Raw genomic sequence first — 23,996 nt, 5'->3', positions numbered from 1 at the left:
TATGCAGTGATACGTTTAAGTTTTCTTTTATTTAACACATATTGTGGATTTCTGGCATTTAAGGGAGCTAGGGCCTGCAAAAACTTACTGATCTCCCTCCATACAATAACCTAACTTTTTTTTTTCTTTTGTCATCAATGATTTCTCGGAATCTAATTTTTTTGTTATTTCCTCTAACCTTTTTTTCATATTCTTTCTTTCGCACAATGACTAAGGTGTGGGCAGGATTCTAGAGAAATGATTCGTGTGGGAAATGTGTCCACCGTCTACGAGAGACGTAAAAGTAACCGCCATTTCGTTTTACAATTTGTTACTTAACTATACAGGTATAAGAATACAACACGTTGTGACTATCCCAAGGTAGATCCTAACTTCGTTACAAAAAGAAAATTTTAGAAAATTACAGACTAACAACCTAAATCAGCAGTTGCTGAGGAAGGTATTAATTAAATAATTAACCGGACACAAAATTTTCCATTAAAACGAAATGGCTGTCCGTTTTGGCGGAGTTTTTATTGGCCACTGGTATTTTAGTTTTATCTCTAAAGACTTATTTCAAAACCTACCACGGTAAACTTGTCATTCTTCAAGGGAGTGATACAAGTATCAGTCATACAATGGCATAGATCGAACTTGATATTTCTAAGTATCGTGGCATTGTCTAAGATTGGGTCTTTGAATTCACTATACCCACATCACGGGAAAACGAACCGTCGGTTCTCTCCAAGCTGCTATGACTGTGATGTTAGTGTCGAAGGTAAAAAAGATAATGTTCTTTCTTTTCCTGCCTGAATGATCGTATTAATCCGCGGGGCTGCCCCAGGCAGGTGCCAATAGTTAGATTTCCCCCAAAACTAAAACCACAGGTGGGTAAGTCTGTCCGGTTCCAAAATCTACTCTCAAACACAATTTACACTTAATACTCGCTTTTCTCCATAGCACCAAGTGAACGTTACGAACTAATCTCTTCCTTTCCATGCTGGTTTAATAAACCAGAGGCCGGGTGCTATTTTAGTAAGAAATACCAAGAGAGAGAAAAAAACTAGTTGAATAGTCAGGGAACCAGACATTATATGGCGGCCTTCGGCTCTTTTTCTTCCTTAATCTCTAGATTCTTATATTTCCAATACCAACCATATCCATTCTCTCAAACGTCTTTCTCTTCAGTTTCTCGAATATTCTTCTTCCTCCCCTACTTCTATTACAAAATCTCATCAGCCCCGTCCACCTCTGTATATTTATCTCTCTTTCACTAGTGTCATTGACTTCAACTTCCCTTCACTTCAAACTCACTTTCTTCGTCTACCTCTTCGCTTTCTCTCTCTCTTTGTCACAATAGCTCGCTCTTCTATATATATATATATATATATATATATATATATATAATAACTGGCATTTTCGCTTACTTTCCCTGTTCCTCTCATCCTATTCCTCATTGACTTTCTTCCTTTCATCTTCTTCCACCTCTCTTTCACTAACTTTCTCCCTTTCACACTCCCTCCGTCGTTCATTCAATAACTCTCCCGCCACTTCAACACCATTACGTAAAACAGTAACCCAGCCGGCATCATGCCGGTATAAATCTCAAATCCAGGAAACACAAAATAAAATGAATATTTTAAGGAGTGGAACACAAACGTGAATTCGAGAATCAAAGTAATATGAAACGTCAAACTTACCGGCTTTTTAATTTTTTTCTTAAGACGACTGAAAAAAAAATATCAGAAAATAGTGAGTACTTGAGGTATGCAGCGTATAAGTACCTAATAAGTATAAGTACCTACAGTTCTTTCTTTATAAATATATGTAGGTAGATATATATATAACTGCGTGTCTGTGTCCGTCTTGAAAGTTCCTGCTACTGACACAGACGGCTGCCGGTGAATATATCTGTGTCTGTATGAAGAGATCGACTAAGCCGCACTTAATGATTCTTGTAACAGCGAGTGGGTAGAAATTCCAATACTCAACAAAAAGACGTTGAGATGACGAAAAAAAAATATTAATTAAACAATCATCATATGGAAAAGTGAAAAATAATTCTGTTTCGGGGACAAAGAAAATACCTGTGTTAAACTTCGATTTTATTTATTAATATTTTCTTGTCTGTCATTTTCGGCGTCTTTGGTCTCAGGGACTCGTTTAAATGGTCCGTGCTAGTCATGTGATAGCAATCACGCAGCAAAGCACGCAATATCCTTTTACTGTTCGATTGCGTAATACGTAAGTCGTTATTGCGCATTTAAAGGGTTGTGGTCTGTTAACCCACCAGTACGATCTTCCTCGAAAGCATGATTTTAAGAATGTGTTTATGGTTTTTAATGTCGTCACAAAATACCGAGATTATAGAACCTTGGAGAAATACCTCAGCGACATATTATGCATTCTTAATACACATACGGTAGAGATTCACATGTCTGATATAGTGAGTTAAAAAAAAAACTTGGATTGAAATTATCCTATCATTATTGTTGCTGTTCATAATCAGTATCTCTATATCCCTTATATATATAGGGGAAAGGAATATATTTTACAAAAGGAAAACAAACAAAAAAAAGGAGAATAAAAAATAATATCAAAGCAACACCAAGTGCCTCAATTAGTCGCATACCACAAACTTCAACGGACCCTACAGAAACAGACCAACGCGCTCATAACATTACCATTGGGTGATGACGAGGCTAAGGCTTTGGAAATGCCAAGCACCCTCACGGGCATCACCTGACAATTCGGTAAGGCGAGCCGCTAACGAAGAACCTCGCCGTTAGCGGCCCAGCCCCTCCAAACGTCCGTAAGAGATAGCTCACTTCAGGAAGCAGTGACCATCCCATTTAGCGCAGCATCCAAGGTGTGGGAGGAAGCAAAAGAGTCATAGACTGTAGCGTCCCAGATGAAGCACCATCCTCTTGCAATGGGAGAGTGGGTAAGACCATTTGGTCTCTTCCCATCACTTTTGGATAACCCTGTCGGCTCCAGAACTGAGGAGATATTAATCTGAGCCAGGGTCTGCTTTATGATTAAGTTTAGCTCGGTGTGACGAGCGAAACGACCAGCATTTAGGCGGCAAGACAGGCCGTGAATACCTGTAGAGTCGAGGGGACTACCACAGTGACATCTCAGTCCCCTAAACGTCAGCTCCCACCCACTCTGAGTGCAATGGAGATGCAGAGCTCATCTAGTCTTCCACTGTTGGCCACAGGCATCAATCCAGTCCCCTGAGAATTTTGCACTAGCAGAAAGTAGGTGACACCTTGAAAATTGATCAAGGAGAGAGTTGTAAAGTTTAGGTTAGTTAATGTATGTTTGTAACATATTTCAAACTACTACAATGCAAGTTCACTGCAGTTACCACAGAGAAAAATTCTCTCTTATGGTAAAAAGGTGTGTATATGTATATATATATATTCGCCAGCCTCGTCTGGCACCTGTGTCGGTGGCACAAAAAAAACACCATCCGAGCATGGCCGTTCGCCAGCCTCATCTGGCACCTGTGTCGGTGGCACATAAAAAGCGCCCACTACACTCACGGAGTGGTTGGCGTTAGGAAGGGCATCCAGCTGTAGAAACTCTGCCAGATCTGACTGGCCTGGTGCAGCCTTCGGGCTTCCCAGACCCCAGTTGAACCGTCCAACCCATGCTAGCATGGAAAGCGGACGTTAAACGATGATGATGAATTACAGAGAAATTTGAAAATATGTTCTTAAATGAAATTGAATTTTATCAGTTAAAACTCTCCATTTTCTGCTTGTAATATATTACATATATATGTATATGTGAGGTACTGGCAAGAAAACGAGATGAAACATACACAAAACTTCCAAGAGCAGCATTTAACATCAAACGAACATCCCATATAACAAACTGAGTTCTTTATGGTGATCTTCCAAGAGTTACCTCTACTATGAAGGAAAGAAGACAGATTCTATGGATATTACTTTCGTAACAAGGATGAAGTAATGAATTAAATGCTGATATGGGAACCAGTAGACTGAAAATAAACCTTAAGGCTTAGGTACAATTGGCAGGGGCCAAGGGTCCAATTCTGGTCAGTGTATGCTGTGAGCTTGCTGTTAATAAATACTATAGGGCACAGTGCAATGATTTGCTTTAAGCCCTATTATGCTACTTAAACAGCCCTGGGTCGTCCTGCTAGGACATTTATTGACCAACTGATTAGAGACTAATCTGAAGAAGATCAATGAGCATCACAGATGAGAGAATTCTGAAGACCCTTTTTGAATCAATAAAAAAGCACTAATCCAAGGCCCCCAGTACATTCTGGGTCAAACTAGATGCCCTGTATTATTTGTTCAACTTTTGGGCAGTAGGTTTAATTTGTCATCCAGTTTAACCAATTAACATTTAAACTGGCCATATCCATCCCTAACATTCTACTTTTTTAATATCCAAATTATCCCTCTCACACCTGCCCTACAATGTTAGTCTAAAAATAAACAGTCACATCATGGAAATATTAAAGCTACAAGATAATGCATGATTAACTCAAAACGATGTAAATAAATAAACATTACATTTAACAGTGAAGGCACATGGTTCAGTGGTTAGAGCACTGGGCTCACAATCATGATACAGTGAGTTTGATTCCCAAACTGGGCTCTGTGTTGTGTTCTTGAGCAAGACACTCTTTTTCATGTTGCTCCAGTTCACTCAGCTGTAGAAATGAGTTGCAACACCACTGGTGCCAAGCTGTACTGGCCTTTGCCCTTCCCTTGGATAACATCAGTGGTGTGGAGAGAGGAAGCTGGTATGCATGGGTGACTTCTGGCCTTCCATAAACAACCTTGCCTGGACTTGTGCCTTGCAGGGGAACTTTCTAGGTGCAATCCCATGATCATTCATGACTGAAGGGGGTCTTTAGTCTTTTTTTACATTTAACAGAATAATCTGAATGCTAAAGGCACCACTTGTCATCTTGGGTGCTTTTAGCAGAGCTCACCTTGTTGCAAGCATTCAGGATTGGTTTCTAGTTTGAAGATACCTTTCTTCCCTGTCCCGCTAATCTTGGAGTCCTTGTCATGGCCTCTGAGACTGCTAGTAATCATAGTATCATAGGCGCTACCTTTTCTTATGATTAAAAGATAACAAAACTTGAATTTTGTGGACAGACAGGAACTGGTCAAAGCTAAAATAGTTTCTGCCTTTGAAGAAAGAGGATAATCTTTAAGAATATAAGTTTTATTTGAAGAAATTACCAAAGAATTAATCACAAATTGTGAGGGTTTGTAGTAACTTTGAAGGTGTTTGTTGTGTGTTGGCCAAGTGAAGAAGGAAAGGCGATGGTTCTTAAAGGTAGTGCAAGTTTGACATGTCTAGGTTAGATGTGAACATCTATGTGTGGAAAATTAAGGAGGAATGAAGGATGTGATCATGTACAGAGGAGTGAGCAAAGTTAGAGGTGAAAGAAAATAGGTTTTCAGGTGCAAGACAAAGCGTGTAGGAGACATAACCTAACATTGTTGTACACCAAAGTCGGTAGAGGTTCATCAGTACATAATGCAGTGATGCATTCTGACACCAAAAAATGGGAGACAAATGAACTATAAGAGTAGGAAGCTTAGCTTTGGTAAAATACTTTAAGTCAGAGGTCATACCAGATCAATACCAGACCATTTGGTACCAGGCTATACACAAAGAATAAATTTTTTTATTTTATTTTTATTTTATTGACTATCACAATCTGCTGGGTGTTTTTTCAGTACCATGTTAAAAGCACATGCTGCTGCCTCATAAAAAGTACTCAGTGCACTCTATGGAGTGGTTGGCATTAGGAAAGGCATCCAGTTGTAGAAACCTTACCAGCTCTGGTCAAACCATCTAACAGAAGAGGAAGATGATGATGGTGATATGTATGTATTTATGTATGCAGTGATTGAATTAAGTTATATATTGTATATTATGCACTTTATTGTGTTTTGTTATGTGCATGGTCCCCTGGTCTGTGGGGAAATTGTCTTGCATGAAACTGGTTTGTGGTGCTAAAAAGGTTGAAGATTATTGCTTTAAGTTGTTGTCAACAACTTAATTTTTCAAGAATAAGGCGGCTACTGGTGAGTGACACAAGAACAGATCTTCAGTAGACCTTACTCTGCAGAAGATATACTTGTGGTCTCTGACAAGAGGGAAAGAGACTCAGGTGTTGGAGAAGATAATTATTATCTGTATTTATCACCATCATGCTGTTGTAAGTAAGTGTAATAAGTTGTAATCAGCAGTGGTGAAGAGTTTAACCTTCTTGAAGATGGAACACACTGTGTCATGTTTCCAAGATAAGGATAGATGCCTTTTGATAGAAAAGGATTGAAGAATTTGACATTGGTAGGTTGGGAGTCTAGCTTCTAAGCACACATTAATTGAGGGTAATGAAAGGGACATTCTCAGCAGTAGTAGTAGTAGTAGTGCCAGCAGTTAAACCTAAAATCTGTTTTTAATCAGCCTGATCAAAGCACTTTCCAGCCTGGAACATGGCATCTTTTTGATTACTCAGAACTACATTTTCCAATAAGGCATTCCTATTTTAAGGCAGCCAGCTATGAATTGAGAGAATTTGGCTGCTATTTTTCTCAAACTGAGCAACCATGTAGAAGTTCTCTTGTTAACTCCCGGCATCAATATGTTCCTGATGGTAGCTATGTCGGACTATAGAAGAAAAGTTTCAAGTGTGGAGGGAGGGGAGAGGAATCAACAAATTTGATAGAGATTCTCTTAGCAAAGAGCCAGAAGCACTTGCTCTAGCTTGGAAGAGCTTGCAGGCTGTCATACACAAAGGCTTTTTAGACGTTAGTGTTGCATGCATAGCAACAATGTGTTAAAGTGACCCAACTTGTAAATGGTTTAGTATTGCAAGCAGTATTCTTTGTCTAAACTGCTACAGCTTAACTGCATGTGAATCCCATGGGGAGCCTTAGGTTATAGGTTCTGTTTATGTGACAGATGCTAAAGATGTGCCTAGGACTATTGTTTCAACTGCTTAACAGTTTTGTACTGATTAGGTGGGGAAGTAAATATCTGCTGCTATAGTTAGGGGTTAGTGTAAAACTAGAACATCTTCACAGAGTATTCAGAACTAACAGCCAGTGGGAACTCTTCTATACTAATGTCCAATTCTTATGGCTGAAGAACCAAAGAAAAAGCTTCAAACCCTGAAGTAGGATCCAGAATCAAGAGACCTAAACGTCAATTTAACAAGGGCAAAAGTTTTAGTATGAAGAAAACATATAACTAGTACTAAATAGGAAATGGCCGTGCTTGATATGCCCAGATAAGTGAAGGTAGGATTTCAGTTCTGTATATTTAATATAGATTATGGGTACAGAAAGAATACAGTCAAATTGACAGAGAAGATGAACTTTATATTGTGTAGATGCTGATGTCACATAAATGGCATGTAAAAAGTACTTTTCAAGCATTGAGCCTCACAGAGGGAAGGTGGCCAATGCCAGTGGCACATGAAAAGCTCTTTTTGAGCGTTGGGTCTCATAGAGGCAATGATGAGCGATTGAGACCTTTGACCTTATGATATGCTTGAGAAGAAAACCCATCAAGCCAAGTAAAACCATAGTCTTGACAGATACTGGTGTCATGCAAATGGCACCCATGCCAGTGGCACCATTACACTCTCAAAGTGGTTGGCATTAGGAAGGGCATCCAGTTATAGAAACCATGTCAAATCAGACTGGAGTCTGGAGCAGCCTTCCAGTTTTCCAGCCTTGGTCAAACCAGCCAACCCATGCTAGCATGGATAACGGATATTAAATGAAGATGATGAGGATGATGATAGATACACAGGTGCAGCTCACAGTAAGGCTATCAACAAATGAAGACTCGGAGGCCAAAGAGGCTCATTAACATAATTTGATAGATTCTGTTTCTTCAGTAATCAAATCAACAGTAGAGAGTGGTGTTGCAAAAATATAGTCACCAGAATAATGATGGAATGGAAAGAATTAAAGAAGCCATTACCTCTGACAAAGGGCATCTCTCTTCAAGTAAAAGCAGACTGTATGATGCTGATGTAAGAGATGCAATGTTACAGGAATAGTGAGACAAAGCAGCCAAATATTGAGGATATGTGAAAGCTGGAAAGAAATGGGTCCAGCATATTCTACTGGATGTATAATACCTGTGTGTATGAAGAAGAGAGCATAAATATACTGTGAAAAAAATTTGGCATCAGAATTATTAGACGTGCAGGCGTGGCTGTATGGTAAGAAGATTGCTTCCCAACCACATGGTTCCAGGTTCAGCCCCACTGCATGGCACCTTGGGCAAGTGACTTCTACTATAACCTCAACCAAAGCCTCGTGAGCGGATTTGGTAGATGGAAACTGAAAGAAGACTATTGTATATATAAGTATATATCTATGTGTGTGTGTCTGTGTTTGTCCCCCACCATCACTGCTTGACAACCGCTGTTGGTGTGTTTACATCCCTATAACTTAGCGGTTCAGCAAAAGAAACTGATAGAATAAGTACTAGGCTTAAAAAATAAGTCTTGGGGGTCAATTCATTCAACTAAAATCCCTCAAGGCAGTGCTTCAGCATGGTCACAGTCAAATGACAAAAAGCAAGTAAATGAATAAAAGCTGTGAGCAGAAGACTGTGACAGTAAGGATATGATGGTCAGTCTGTATTACTCTGTAAGAAGCATGGGACCAGTTTCTTTGGTCTTTTATATATTCCCCACCTGGACGGAACACCTGTCAGTCGCAGAATTACTCATTTTTACCAGCTGAGTGGACTGGAGCAATGTGAAATGAAGTATTTTGCTCAAGAACACAACACATCACCCAGTTCAGGAAATGAAACCACAACCTTAGAATCATGAGTCCAACACCCTAACCACTAAGCCACACTGAGTGGATAGGAGTAAAGTGAAATGAAGTGTTTTGCTCAATGTGTTGCCCTGTCCAGGAAATGAAATCACGAGTCCAAGACCCTAACCACTAAGTTTTGCACCTCTACAAATGGAATGATTAACCTGGAACATTTGCATTTACACATATATAACATTTGAATAAACAGAACAGCATCCAAGAGATATCAAATGAGATACAAACACGTTTTCACTGTATAATATGTTAAATAGTAATACTAAGTTCATAATTATTCAAAACAATTTTTAAAAATCTGAATGCCTTATAAAAAAGTTGTTTGATATAGCTTTGAGTAACATCTCAGGTCATTCTAGACAAAAATGAATTGTAAAATGAGAACATCTACTATGGGACTATTGAGGGACATCATTCTGTGTAGCCCTATAAGTCATTCTATAAGGAATCATTGAAGGTGAGAGACCAACTCATGGAGCTGAGTGGCAAGACTTCATATGGACATCTGGATGGCTCTATTTAGGGTTTAGTTTGCCAGCTTTTTATAACCTTAAGGAGTTTCTAGAAAGTTCGACTAGACTGCTTGCCAGTAAGATTTCAGCTCACATGGTTATACACCACACCAACTGATCTAACTGGCTGAGCCATATCTGCATAGAAATTAATATCTTTTATGGCAACACAATTAATTTTTCCTAAGTGAGGCTTTGCCTTTTATGGCTGTATACTAGACCTTGGTTCAGAACTAGGGAGCCTAAGCATGATGGTTCAAAACTCAGCAGGACCCTTGTTACAACTATAATGAATGAAAGAAGATAAACATTTGAGTCCAACTCACTCCAACCTTCTTGCTGAATTCACTGTTATATTTATCACTAACTCTCACCTTCTCCGCATATGACCTGTACTCCTCTCACAAGACATTTGTCTGCTCAAAGCTTCAGACCATCAGATCACAGAACAGGGAATGATTTTAAAGGCCATCTCAAGGTTAACAATGCTAGGCTTAAAGGCCATATTTTCAACTTGCAGCTTAAGCTTCAAACCACCAGATCACAGAGCAGGGAGTGATTTTTAAATGCCATCTCTAGGTTAACAATGCCAGGTTTAAAGGCCGTATTCTCGACTTGCATCCTGATTGAACAGGAAAGTTTGTAAATCTATTATAAATGTAAATCTATTATAAATTCCGCCGAGGTCGACTTTGCCTTTTATCCTTTCGGGGTCGATAAATTAAGTACCAGCTACGCACTGGGGTCGATGGAATCGACTTAATCGCTTTGTCTGTCCTTGTTTGTCCCCTCTGTGTTTAGCCCCTTGTGGGTAGTAAAGAAATATATTATAAATGTTTCTAGATCTTCCCAGTAATGTTGGTGGAAGATGCTGCCTCTTTATAATAGGCAGTGCCAATGGAATTGTAAATATCACCTCTGGAATTTGAAGTTTTGGTATTTAGATTTATACATTTAGTCTACTCTACTGGGTAGTTGATGCTAGGAAGGGCATCCAGCTGTAAAAATCCTGCCAAAACAGAAACAGATGTCTGGTGCACACTTCTGCCTGGCCGGTTCCTGTCAAACCATCCCACCCATGCCTGCATGGAAGGTGAATGTTAAATGATGATGATGGTGATGATGTTATTATCAGTCAAGTGTTTACTTTTGCTTGTAGTTCATTTATGAATATGGAAGCAATGGAGACATAAAATGTAACATTTTTTGTCTCTACTTTCTTCCTGCCATTATGTTCCTTGAGTAACAAGAGATTGCTATGAATCTGTTATTATCCAATACATCTCTTCATTTATACTTGTACTGCTAGCAAACATTTCCTCCCCCACAGGTCACTTGTCTACTGATGTTCATCACTCTCTTTCTAGCTAACATTACCCTCCTAGGTGGTTTTCATTTATATTGATGTTAGGAAGGGCATCCAGCCATAAAAACCTTGCCAAAACAGATACTGTAACCTGTAGTAGTCTTCTATCTTCTACCAGGCTGGCTCCTGTCAGCAGTCCTACCCATGCATGCATGGAGGATGGACATTAAACAATGACGACGACAATGATGATATATGCACACATACAGCATACACTACCAATCCCCACCCATCAGCTCTCTCTCTCTCTCTCTCATCAGTATTTAATGGAGCTCTCATCTTTCATCTTGCACCACACAGCTTTCATTCCCTTTTCAGTATCTAGTACCTCTCTCTCACCCTGATGTCTGAACAATGAGGGACTGCATCAAACGTATTGGTATCTGATACACTCCCTCAACTCTTTCTCGCAACCAGCAAATATGTAACTTCCATTAGTTTTTCTACCATCACATTGCCTGATAAATAAGGGATTGCATTTAATTCAAGACACCCCTTCTCATAACCTTTATTTAGTCTCCCTTAGGTATCTATCAGTCTCTTACCATTACTACTCTGACTATTTATACCCACTCACAGCAGCTAACCTCTGCTCTTTCTCTTTCATATTACTCTTTATTCTCTTTACTCTTTTACTTGTTTCAGTCATTTGACTGTGGCCATGCTGGAGCACCAGCTTTAGTCGAGCAAATCTACCCCAGGACTTATACTTTGTAAGCCTAGTACTTGTTCTATCGGTCTCTTTTGCCGAACCGCTAAGTTACGGGACGTAAACACACCAGCATCAGTTGTCGAGCGATGTTGGAGGGACAAACACAGACACACAAACATATGCACACACATACATATATATATATATATATTATATATATATATATATATATATATATATATATATATAATATATATATATATACATATATACGACAGGCTTCTTTCAGTTTCTGTCCAAATCCACTCACAAGGCTTTGGTCGGCCTGAGGCTATAGTAGAAAACACTTACCACACAGCCACTCCTACGCCTTCTATTACTCATTATTGATTGATATCCATCACGCGTTTACCATTGACCATTTCACAACTAATATCTATCATTCATGCTCATCTGTTGCTTGCTACTATTACTCTTTCATTATATTCTACTATTACCATCTCTTCATTACTTCTTTAATTACTTTGCCCTTTCGTCTCTTTTTTTATCCTCTCTGTCTCCTCCTTCAAAATCTAGCTTTTTTCTTCCTTTCATCCCTGTTCATCCAATGGCATTTCATCAATCTTTCATATTTGTCACATTGCCCTGTACAAACAGAGGTGATTCAATAGGGTGTCATCTCTGTTCATACTGGGCAATGCGACAAATTGCAGGAGAAAAGTTCACCTCTTTAGTGCTGGTGCCACAATAAAAATGCTCTTTGTATACTGCTAAACAACTAAAGATGTTTGTTCTTGCCTTTCCCTTCAGATTCTCACTTATACTGCAATTTTTATATTTTCTAAAATTTCAATGAAACAATTATATTTAAGCTACATTCCTTGTGTTCTGATTTTAGGTTTTGAATAGGTATGGAGGGAGATTTTGTCATCTAATTGCATAGATAATGTCAGTTAAAGTTTTCAACACCCTATATTAACATTTGTGTGTGTGTATGTATGTATGAATGTATGTATATATATATATATATATGTATATATAAAAATTAATGGTTTAGTGGTTAAGGTGTTGCACTCATGATTGTGAGATCATGGGTTCAATTCCCAGACCGGGTGTTGTGTTGTGTTCTTGAGCAAAGCACTTCATTTCACATTGCTCTGCAATCAATTTGTCATCTGACATGTGGGACCCATTGCTTCTGTACAGGCAATGTTGATCTGATGGAGAGAGTGAACTTAGGTCTACACAAACATTTGATCACTATAAACAAATCATCTGTGTGGTTAATTGGTAAGAAATTGTCAAAGTTTTATACATTGTCTAACAATGGGAGAGTCCATCATAAGAATTAATATAAACAGCCATGCACAATGTGTTATCTTAAAGGAAAAATATAATTGTCCCTAAATGTGACTAAGAGTGTCAAGACACATTGCTAGAAATAAGAGCTAAATGCTGTAGGAAAAACATAATTGTATACATATATGCTTTGAGTGGGCTGGGGCTGGTTATGTGACACTGGTGTAGGTTACATCTGTGCACTCACTTATTTGCTGGGTTTCTGCAATCACAGCATATCTCCAGAGGTCTTGGTCTTTTGTCATTGCCTCTGTGAGGCCCAACGTTCAAAGGTCATGCTTCACCACCTCATCCTATGTCTTCTTGGGTCTACCTCTACCCCGGATTCCTTCAACTGTTTGGGAGTGGCACTTCTTCACACAGCTCTCCTCATCCACCCATAGTACATGACCATACCAAACGTCTCTCTTGCACATCATATCTAATGTTTCTTATGTCCAACATTTCTCTCAGGGCGTTTGCACTCTGTCGTGTGTGCACATTGACATTACACATCCAGCGAATCATGATAGCTTCATTTCTTTCGAGTCTATGCATGTTTTCAGCAGTCATGGCCCATGTTGCACTGCCGTGAAGCATGGCAGTTTGCACACATGCATCGTACAGTCTACCTTTCACTCTGAGCTAGAGGCCCTTTGTCACCAGTAGGGGCAGAAGCTTTCTGAAATTTGCCCAGGCTATTCTTATTCTAGTGTGCGTATGTGAATGTATTTAAGAATGCTCTAATAAAAATGCATCTCTGCTCCAGTTATAACCATTTCTTTATTATTGTAGATTATTTCAGTTTTTATATTTCCTTTGGAACAATAAAATTCCAGACATTCATTGATGTTTTTCAGATCTTCTGGAAGGAATTAACTGAGGTGGTCATTCTAGCCATTTTTATTGAAGGCAGAAATCATGTATCACTTTCTGATAGGTTATCATGAAATTTGAATCTCTCTTGACACCTGATTTTTCTCTTTTCTTCAGGAATAGGGAAATAGTTTGGGTATGGTGCCTTGCATTTGGCTTTCATATAATATTTTGCTATTAATATGGTTTTCAGGAATAAGGCTTTAGGTTTTTTAAAAAATTTTTAGAAGCAGTTGTGGAGTGATGACGTTTTTAACGTAGTTGTAATATCAACAAATGTTTTTTTTTAATCTAATTTTGTTTTGTTGTTTGTGATATCATATGCTGCAAAGACACTTCTTCATAGAGATTCATGGTCAGCTGCCATGAAATGTGTGTGGGCACTTGGAAAATAACAAATGAGAAACAGACACAGCAGCATAAAAGAATCATCAAAATCTAAAATCATGGCATCCATGAGATAACAAGTAGAAAGGTTCTTGAAATATTGGTGCATTGAAAGAAAGTTTAGTTTCAAAACTAAGCTTAAAAGACATATAAGGAAATGCAGAAAAAGGTACAAGAATGGCTGTGTGGTAAAGTAGCTTGCTTACCAACCACATGGTTCTGGGTTCAGTCCCACTGCATGGCACCTTGGGAAGTGCCTTCTACTATAGCCTCGGGCCGACCAAAGCCTTGTGAGTGGATTTGGTAGACGGAAACTGAGAGAGAGAGAGAGAGAGAGTTCCACACCTGCTGGTACTCATTTTTCTCCTGAGTAGACTGAAACAATGTGAAATGAAGTGCCTTGCTCAAAATCGCAGTATGCCACCTGATCCAGGTGTTGAACCCACAACACTATGATTGTTAGTCGAACACTCTAACCACTAGGTTACTTAGCTTCACCTGCATGCAAACAATGTGAGTAGAACAAACAGGTTAAATAGAACTCAATACATGGGTAGAAAGAGTCAAGAGTTACATGAATGGCAAGTGTGGTACTTTGGTAATTTTCTGTTGATTAAAACTGGCACTCTGTCAGTTATGATGATGAGGGTTGTAGCTGATCTAATCAATGGAACAGCTTGCTTGTGAAATTAACATGCAAGTGGCTGAGTACTCCACAGACACATTGACCCTGAATGTAGTTCTCAGGGAGATTCAGCATGACACACAATGCCACAAGGCTGGCTGTTTGAATTATAGGTACATCTCATTTTCGCCAGCTGAGTGGACTGGAGCAACATGAAATAAAGTGTCTTGCTCAAGGACACAATACAGTACTGGGAATTGAACTCACAACATTATGACCATGAGCTGAATACCGTAACCTCTAAGACATGCACCTTCACATGTCTGAATATAAAAAAAAATGATGGGATGAATATCTAGAATGTCTTTGACCATTGGTCAGCTGGATCAGGATTCATCTGAAGCTAGTCAACATCAACAAGGTAAGTCATTGGATAATGTAGTCCTAGATACACTATGCCTCAATATAATATAGGAATGTCATGGCTGGAATATTAAAGATGTTCCAGCTATAACCATCAATATCAACAAGGAAAGACACATTGAATAATATAGTCCTAGATACACTATTCCTGAATATAAGATGGGATGGTCATTGCTGGAACATGTTTAATCAATCAATGTTCAGCAGAATTAAACATTGAAGGACAGGGGCACAGGGACACAGAAAATGGCACTTTGTCCAGTGACTTGGATTCAGGTCACTAAATAGCAACTGATGAAGGCCAAACATTTCCAGTAATGACATGTGTGTGTGTGTGTGTCTAAGGTGGTGAGCTGGCAGAAACGTTAGCCTGCAGGGCGAAATGCTTAGTGGTATTTCATCTGTCTTTATGTTCTGTGTTCAAATCCAGCCGAAGTCAACTTTGCCTTTTGTCATTTTGGAGTTGATAAATTAAATACCAGTTATGTACTGGGGTCGATCTAATCAACTGGTCCCCTCCCCCAAAATTTCAGGCCTTGTGCCTAGAGTAAAAAAAAAAATTCTGCCGAGGTCAACTTTGCCTTTCATCCTTTCAGGGTCGATAAATTAAGTACTAGTTTAGCATTGGGGTTGATCTAATCAACTAGCCCTCTCGCCGCAAATTTCAGGCCTTGTGCCTAGATTAGAAAAGAATATATGTGTGTGTATGTGTGTCTCACTCTCTCACTTTCTCTTCTTCTATTCTTTTACTTGTTTCAGTCATTTGAGTGCAGCCATGCTGGAACACTGCCTTTAGTTGAACAAGTTGATCCCAGGATTTATTCTTTGTAAGCCTAGTACTTATCTTATTAGACTCTTTTGCCGAACTGTTTAGTTATGGGGACATAAACGCACTAACACTGATTGTCAAGTGATGGCGGGAGTTCAAACACAGACACACAAACACATACATACATACATATATATATATATGATATATGATAGGCTTCTTTCAGTTTTCGTCTACCAAATCCACTCACAAGACACTTGCCCAAAGTGTAAGCAGTGGGTTTGAACCTGGAACCATATGGTTGGGAAACATGCTTCTTATCACACAGCCACACCTGCACCTGTATATATACACATATATCCGTGGTGAATCTTTGGTGACTATGTAGAATGCACCACTGGGAAATGCTGTTGCCATATTTCATTCTATAATGGCTACCTCTGATGAGTGCAAGGTTACATAATCAGATTGTTACCTAACATAGGCGCAGGAGTGGCTGTGTGGTAAGAAGCTTGCTTACCAACCACATGGTTCTGGGTTCATTCCCACTGCATGGAACCTTGGGCAAGTGTCTTCTACTATAGCCTCGGGCCAACCAAAGCCTTGTGAGTGGATTTGGTAGACGGAAACTGAAGGAAGCCCGTCGTATATATGTATATATATGTATGTGTGTGTATATGTTTGTGTGTCGGTGTTTGACTCCCAACATTGCTTGGCAATTAATGCATCCCCGTAACTTAGAGGTTCGGCAAAATACACCAATAGAATAAGTACTAGGCTTACAAAGTCCTGAGGTCAATTTGCTCAACTAAAGGCGGTGCTCCAGCATGGCCACAGTCAAATGACTGAAACAAGTAAAAGAGTAAATATATATATATGTGTGTGTGTGTGTTTACCTCTTAAATAATTTACAGTGTGTTGTGCATGGACACTAACATTGGCCATCCAGTGGAGCATGCTAATTTAATTTCTTTAAAGGCTTCATGACTGCAGAGGACTTGTGAAGGCTTGAAAGAAATGAAGCTTGCATGTTCTGCTGGATGGGTAATAGCAGTGTGCATGCATAAGAGTAAAACTGGGTATAAGAGGCATCAGATGTTGTGTGCAAGAGAGAAGACTGTACTGGTTTGGTCATATGTTGCATATGGATGAGGGCATCTGTGTAAAGAAGTGCCGAGCTCTAATTGCGGAGGTGTAGACTTAGGAAGATGTGGGACGAAGTGGTGAGAAAGGATCATCCTTCAAATGCTGGGCCTCACTGAGGAAATAACAAGGGAATTGGAGACATGTCAAGCTAAGTAAAATTGCCATCCTCCACACATATAGGTTTGTCCTTTCATGTACTGGTTCCAGATAAAAATCGCCTGTGCCGGTACTGTTTAAACGCACCTGTGCCTCCTGTGTCATGTAAAAATATCTGGCGCACTCTGTTAAGTGGTTGGCGTTACGAAGGGCATCCAGCCGTAGAAACCATGCCACAACAGACAACTGGAGCCTGGACAGCTCCTTGTTAGCCAGCTCTCATGTCAAACCGTCCAACCCATGCCAGCTTAGAAAGCGGACGTTAAACGATGATGATGAGATGGAGGCGGAGGATGATGATAATGATAATGATGGTGTGTGTGTACATATCATAGATACGCTGTTCTTTAGTTTTTATTATAAAGAACTTTCAAGATCTTTTTTTATTCCATCTTATATCTGCGAAGAAGAATTTTGACGCTGGAAAAAAAAATGAAAAACAACTATATATTTACATGTATATATATACACGAATCACGCTGGAATTTTCTGCGGACTTGCTCATGCTGCTAAAATACACTTCCGGCTCCTTGCCAAGTAAAAGATGGCGTTTCTAGATGTTAAAGTAAATGTCTGTTCATGTTGGCCAGTCTTTCATCCTTTCTCTCCCTGCAGCGGCTTCGTTTACTCTTTCCGCTTGGGTCCTCACCAGCTTTTATGACCCAACGAGCCCGGCTTGATACGCCAAAGGCCTCTCAACCGTTGACCATATATACACAACATATTGTATATAAACTATAGCATATTGTATATTTATTATATACATATACATATATGTATACATAACAGACAGTTTTATTACTCTTTCTGAAATATAAATTAGTGGAAGTGAATTATATTTCTTCTCCCTAACCAACCATCCTAAACTCCAAAGAAAACAACACTTGTTTTTTTTAATTTCTTCGAAGTCGGAGTTGACTTGGACGCCGAAATTTAACGTAACCATGTTTGGAAACTTATTCGATGAAGAAAGCTATCAAAACCCGCAGGAAACACATACCCCTAATCAACAACATATATCTTGTTCGGGTGGTTCAACTTCGGGTGATACCGAACTGAAAGCTCCGTCAGTGACTTCACCACCGCCTCTAGCACGGCCGCAATGCCGTCTGGCTGGACTTGGCAACCAAGGAGCCACCTGCTACTTGAATTCTCTCTTGCAGACTTTGTTTCTCACGCCGGAATTTAGAGGTAATACACCTACCTATACAGTTATATACATTCCACACATTCACATAGGAATAACTGATATAATATACGCACGTTTTTGCATATGTAAGGCTTAACATCTTAACTACGTCATATTTAAATATTCGTATAGCTGCGATTTCTTTCACTTTCTCTAACTACGAATGTACATTCTTGTATGTGTGTATATATATAAATATATATATATATACATACATACATACGCACACACACATACTCGTACAAAAATATAGACACCTTTAAGTTATTCACCAAAATCAATTTTGTGGTAATTCACTCACTCTTTAAAAAAATTATAGGCGGGTCCAATATACCCGCAATATTTCGCGACATCTCTATAACCCCCACCGGGACTTATATATATGTGTCTGTCTGTTCACAAAGATACGTTTCCCTCCCGGTTAACTCCCTCACGGTAGCGTTATAGCATCGCCCCCTTTTCTTCCACGAGGTCTCAGCTGCTGTCAAAAACAAAAATATGCAATTTGTAAGCGTTAAAATTGCCCCATAAACGCACTCATTCGGGATTAAAGTTATTTGCTGTCATGTTATTTCAATTCTATTCAACCGTGAATAGAATTGTTGTTTTTTTTCCCCCCCCACCCTTCATTTTTACGATTCCTATATTTCATACAAAAGGAATTACAATTCTGATGAAACTTTTTCGCCCAAATTTCAATCCTCTATATTCTCACTTTGAAAGTGAAATTCATGTTTTCCCTATTGGGTTTGATGTCTTAAATGAACCTGACCAGGAAGAAAAAAAAAATCGGAAATCACTCATTCTTTGAGATCGATCCCTCATCCTCAAAGTGGGACGGGTATAATAGTAAAGAGTTACCCTTAAGCTTCTCCGATAAGGTAGTTATAGCTATTCCAAAAATTGACCATCATTGTAATTAATATATTAAAAAAAAATTACAATTTAGTAAAACGTTGTAATAGGAAATCCAGTTCACCATTTTATATATTATATGAAAATTATTTTTCTTTGATCGATATATTAAGTGGTCAAGAGTGAAGTACGCTTGTTTCTTATTGCAGATAATTGGAATTCGAGTATAATTTTAAGAAATATATTTTTGTAACTGCGTATATACACAAACTGGTGGAGTTTCGGAAATTCTAGAGCTTACTGAACTTTGACTTCTTTTCATCATAATTTTAAAAATAAAAACGCATATTTTTAAATGAATTTTGCAGAGATAACATTTTCGAAAGGGTTTTTTTTTTTGTGGGTTGGTGGTGGCGGAGTTTCGAATCGTTCTCCGTCCGCCAGATTTTGTTGTCATCAATTACCCTGACTTTAGCATTTTTCAGTTTTTTTTTAAAAAACAGATTTGTGTGTTTAAAATATCAGTATTATTTAATCTATATTTTCGAAAAGGTGCGTTTGCAAAATTTCATATAAAAAATATGCATTCGAAAGAAAATTATGGGGAAACAAAAGTCTGGAAGCGTGGAATAATCAGAAACTAATTAATCATTTTTACTGAAATTTTGGGGGTAGAGGACTAATCGATTACATCGACCCCAGTGTTCCACTGGTACTCATTTCATTAGGCGAAGGTAAAGAATAAGCACACCCGGTATTTAGGGTTAGGGGTCACAGAAAACAGGGTAGTGTGTGTATTCTTGACTTCCGCCCATTTCATTGACCCTGAAAGGATGAAAGGCAATGTTGACCTCGGTGGAATTAGAACTCAGAACAAAGAAAATTCCTTCGAGGTCGATTTAATCTATCAGATACTAATAATTCTAATTTTGGCACAAGACCAATTTTAGGTAAAGTGAGTTAGTTTATTACATCAACTCCAGTGCTCAGTTAGTACTTATTTGATTGACCCCTAAAGAATGAAAAGCTAAGTTGACCTTGGTGGAATTTGAACTCAAAAATCAGACAAAATTCCGCTAAGCTTTTTGCTTGATACACTAACAATTCTGCCAGCTTACCGCCTAAATGGTTTCAAATTTTGGCATAAGGCCAGCTCTTTTAGGGGGAAGAATTAACTCAAATTACATCAACTCCAGTGCTTAACTGGTAGTTATTTTATTGACCCCCAAAATGATGAAAGCAAAGTCGACCTCAGCAGAATTTGAACTCAGAATGTAAAGAACTAGAACAAATGCCACCAAAGCAATCTATCCAACCTGTGAACAATTCCAGTAGCATCCTGCCTTAATAATAACGGTTCTAAATATTGGCATAAAGTGAGCAGTTTTAGAGAAGGGGTTTAGTTTACTGCATTGACCCTAAAAGATGAAAGGCAAAGTCAGTCTTAGTGGAATTTGAACTCAGAACATGAAGATCCAGAAGCATTTTCACTGATGCACTGACAATTTTACCAGCTCACCATCATAACCATCCATATCCAGGCAAAATATTCTACCTGTTTTATGTTCCAGCAGACCAGATCCAGCCTTTCCCACTTATAATGTCATTATAAGAATAAGACAGTCACATCATTAAAATCTTGAAGCTATGAGATAATGTATCATTAATTCAAAACAATGTGATTAAGTATAGCCTTTGACAGAGTAATCATCATCGTCATCATCATTGTTTAACATCTGCCTTCCATACTAGCATAGGTGATGCTAAAGGGTTAATAATATTATCAATATAATCATAATCTACACTCTTGGAAATGCTTCTCTGCAAAATCTTCATTTAAAGATATGTATATTTCAGAAAATTATGAGGAAACAAAGTGGTGGGTGGACATCAATCAGAAGCTACTTATCTCATTAGAAAGGAATTGGGTTGTCTTCTCCCTCTCTCGCTTTCTTATTAATTCCTGTGTTTCATACATCAAAAATTACAATTTTTAAATAAAAAAATTTTCTGAAAGCATAACATTGTTACCCTCTCCTCAGTAACGTTATCCTTTCCTTTTCTGCTCTTCACCTCCAAGGTGGTCCATTAACTGTGTTCAAAATAAAGTTTTCATTCTTATATATATAATTCATTCAGTTAGGTATATTGTGCAATTGAAAGTTGAAGCTGAGAAAACGTTTTATTGCTGTTTAAACAATTTATTAAATAACACTTTTGAAAGCTTGGGCTTGTAAAAGATGCTATGCTTGTTAAAAGTTTGGGTAACACTGGCATACATTCTCCAGAGATCCTTCATATTATGGCCATAAAACTCCAAAGAAAATTCAAACAAAAATCAGAATAATAGAATATAATACAAACATGAACATCATTGTTTTAAGGTACAAACGAGTGGGGCTCCTCCAAAGAATCTCTGGAGTAACATTACTCAGTGGATGAATAGCTTGCTGATCAAAGAGTCTCTCCAGGTTCAGTGGCTACTTCACTTCATTGAGAGGGTACAGATCTGGCATTATGGACATAGGCGCAAGTGTGGCTGTGCTGTAAGAAGCTTGCTTCCCCAACCATATGGTTCCAGGTTCAGTATCTTCTATTATAGCATCAGGCCAACCAAAGCTTTGTGAGTGGATTTGGTTGACAGAAACTGAAAGAAGCCCATCATATGTGTGCGTCTTTGAGTCACTGCTTGACAACCAGTGTTGGTGTGTTTATGTCCCTGTAACTTCGTGGTTTGGCAAAAGTGACTGATAGAATAAGTCCCAGGCTTTAAAAAAAGAATGAGCACTGGGGTCAATTCATTTGACTAAAAACTCTTCAAGGCATTAGATTTGCATGGTTGTAATCTATAAGAATAAAAATGTCATTGGAATGCTGTAGGGAAGAATCACAAGACAGGTTCTTCAAGTTGAGCCAACTGGCAGGAGACTTAGGAGCTGACCAAGAATGTGACGGTTGGATAATTAGTTGGTCACACTTGGGAATCCAGCACATGAGTATAATGATGGTTATGTCTGATAGGACCCTATGGGGGAAGTGTCTGGGCTCTACTCCCATGACTCTCCCTGGAACAGTAGGCAGTAAATTTGGTTGGATGGAATACGGGAATGAGCTGGCAGAATCGTCAGCACGTGGTACAAAATGTTTTGCAGCACTTTTGCATTTATTCTGACCCTTATTATCCTGAGTTCAAATCTTGTTGAGGTCAACTTTGTATTTACTATAAAATAAAGTAGCAATCAAGTACTGGGATCAAGGTATCGACCGACTCCCTCCTCACCAAAAACTGCTGACCTTGTACCAAAATTTGAAGGTTTTTTTTTTAACCCTTTATCATTTGGATTACTCTGTCCTTATGTATTTGTATTATCTTGAATTGATCATGCACTATTTCATAGCTTAGAGATTTCAGTGATGTGATTGTTTATTATTAGAATGACATTATTGGGTATAAGCACCTTTTGAGCATTGGGCCTCATGGAGGCAAGGACCAAGACCATTTGGTATTATGCTGGGCTTTGTTTGTTGGGCCACACAGAGGCAATGACTAAGTCCATTTGGTATTATGCTGTACTTGAGAAGACCCATCAAGCCAAGTAAAATCGCAGTTGTGGCAGATACCAGTGTCACACAAATGGCACCCGTGCCTGTGGCACGTGAAAGCACCCATTACACACTTGGAGTGGTTGGCATTAGGAAGGGCATCCAGCTGTAGAAAACCATGCCAAAACAAACTGGAGTCTGGTGTAGCCTTTCAGCTTTCCAGCCCTGATCAAACCGTTGAACCCATGCCAGCATGGACAACGGATGTTAAATGATGATGATATGAGAAGCCACATCTGGTTGGTTTAAAATTAAAGCAGGTAGAATATTCTCTGGCTGGTTTAAATGCTAAAGGGTATATAACATGTAATTGAATAAAATACATAATTTAAGAATTGTGATATTGTTTGATCCAATATTGTAATGACTCCACTGGGTTGTTTTTGAGACTCCCAGACTGGTTCTCTTATTTTCCATTCCAAGCTCTTTAGCATTCTGATTACTCTGTCAAATGTCATGTTTATATATTCACATTGTTTTTAATTTGCCCTTTAGCATTTAAACTAGTCATATCTGGCCTAAAATATTCTATCTGTTTTAAGTTCAAACCAGCCTAACCTGGCCTTCCACACTTACCTTACAGTGTCATTCATCATCATCATCGTTTAACGTCTGTTTTCCATGCTGGCATGGGTTGGACAGTTTGTGGGCTAGCGAGCTAGAAGGCTGCACTAGGCTCCAGTCTGATCTGGCAAAGTTTCTACACCTGGATGCCCTTCCTAATGCCAACTACTCTGAGAATGTAGTGGGTGCTTTTACATGCCACTGGCAATGACCATGCTTGAGTGGTGCTTATTATGTGCTACCAGCACGAGTGCCTTGAAACTACAAGATAAAACATGATTAATTCAAAACTATGTGAATAAATAAGCATATTTGATAAAGTAATCTGAATGTTAAATAGTTTATCTTGCTTTATCTCAGATTCAAGATTTCAATGATGTGATTAATTATGCTTAGAATGACACTGTAGGGTCGGTGTGAGAGGTAGAATCTGACCAGTTTTAACATAAATCATGTAAAATATTTGAGGTAGATGTGGCTGGTTTAAATGCTGATACTGCTGTTCTTCAGAAAATTTGGTATCCATGTTTGTAATTGATTCTGGTTTGTGCATTTAAATCGGCTATATCCAGCCAAAATATGCTTTCTGTTTCTATGTTCAAACTGGCCTGATCTAACCTCTGACACCTACCCTACAATGCCATTACGATGAGATAAAATTATCTCAAATCTAGGAGACAATACAT

At 38.7% G+C, this 23,996-nt stretch overlaps 2 protein-coding genes across 3 annotated transcripts in view; one reads left to right on the top strand and one right to left on the bottom strand.

Annotated features, from left to right (window-relative positions):
• The window catches only part of LOC115216389 (ATP-binding cassette sub-family F member 2), a 29,486-nt gene extending 27,547 nt beyond the window's left edge, over window positions 1-1,939 (bottom strand). Inside the window, exons 1-2 of one of the 2 annotated variants that reach the window (XM_029785684.2) lie at window positions 1,785-1,939; window positions 1,680-1,707 (exon numbers count right to left, since the gene is read on the bottom strand). The gene's annotated coding sequence lies outside the window, so the exon portion shown is untranslated. Of the gene's footprint in view, window positions 1-1,679; window positions 1,708-1,780 lie in introns of both variants that reach the window. The other variant, XM_036506781.1, reaches the window with a different exon arrangement.
• A 15,673-nt stretch (window positions 1,940-17,612) lies between these two features.
• LOC115216433 (ubiquitin carboxyl-terminal hydrolase 40) overlaps window positions 17,613-23,996 on the top strand; it is a 60,048-nt gene continuing 53,664 nt past the window's right edge. The window contains exon 1 of the mRNA XM_029785765.2: window positions 17,613-18,290. Within this exon, the coding sequence (XP_029641625.1) occupies window positions 18,044-18,290 (247 nt within the window). The 5' untranslated portion in view covers window positions 17,613-18,043. The remainder of the gene's footprint in view (window positions 18,291-23,996) is intronic.

Source organism: Octopus sinensis, linkage group LG10 (genome assembly GCF_006345805.1).
Source record: "Octopus sinensis linkage group LG10, ASM634580v1, whole genome shotgun sequence".
Taxonomy (NCBI): domain Eukaryota; kingdom Metazoa; phylum Mollusca; class Cephalopoda; order Octopoda; family Octopodidae; genus Octopus; species Octopus sinensis.
The sequence above is the reverse complement of the archived record's forward strand: the minus strand, read 5'-3'. Positions and strand labels throughout refer to the sequence as shown.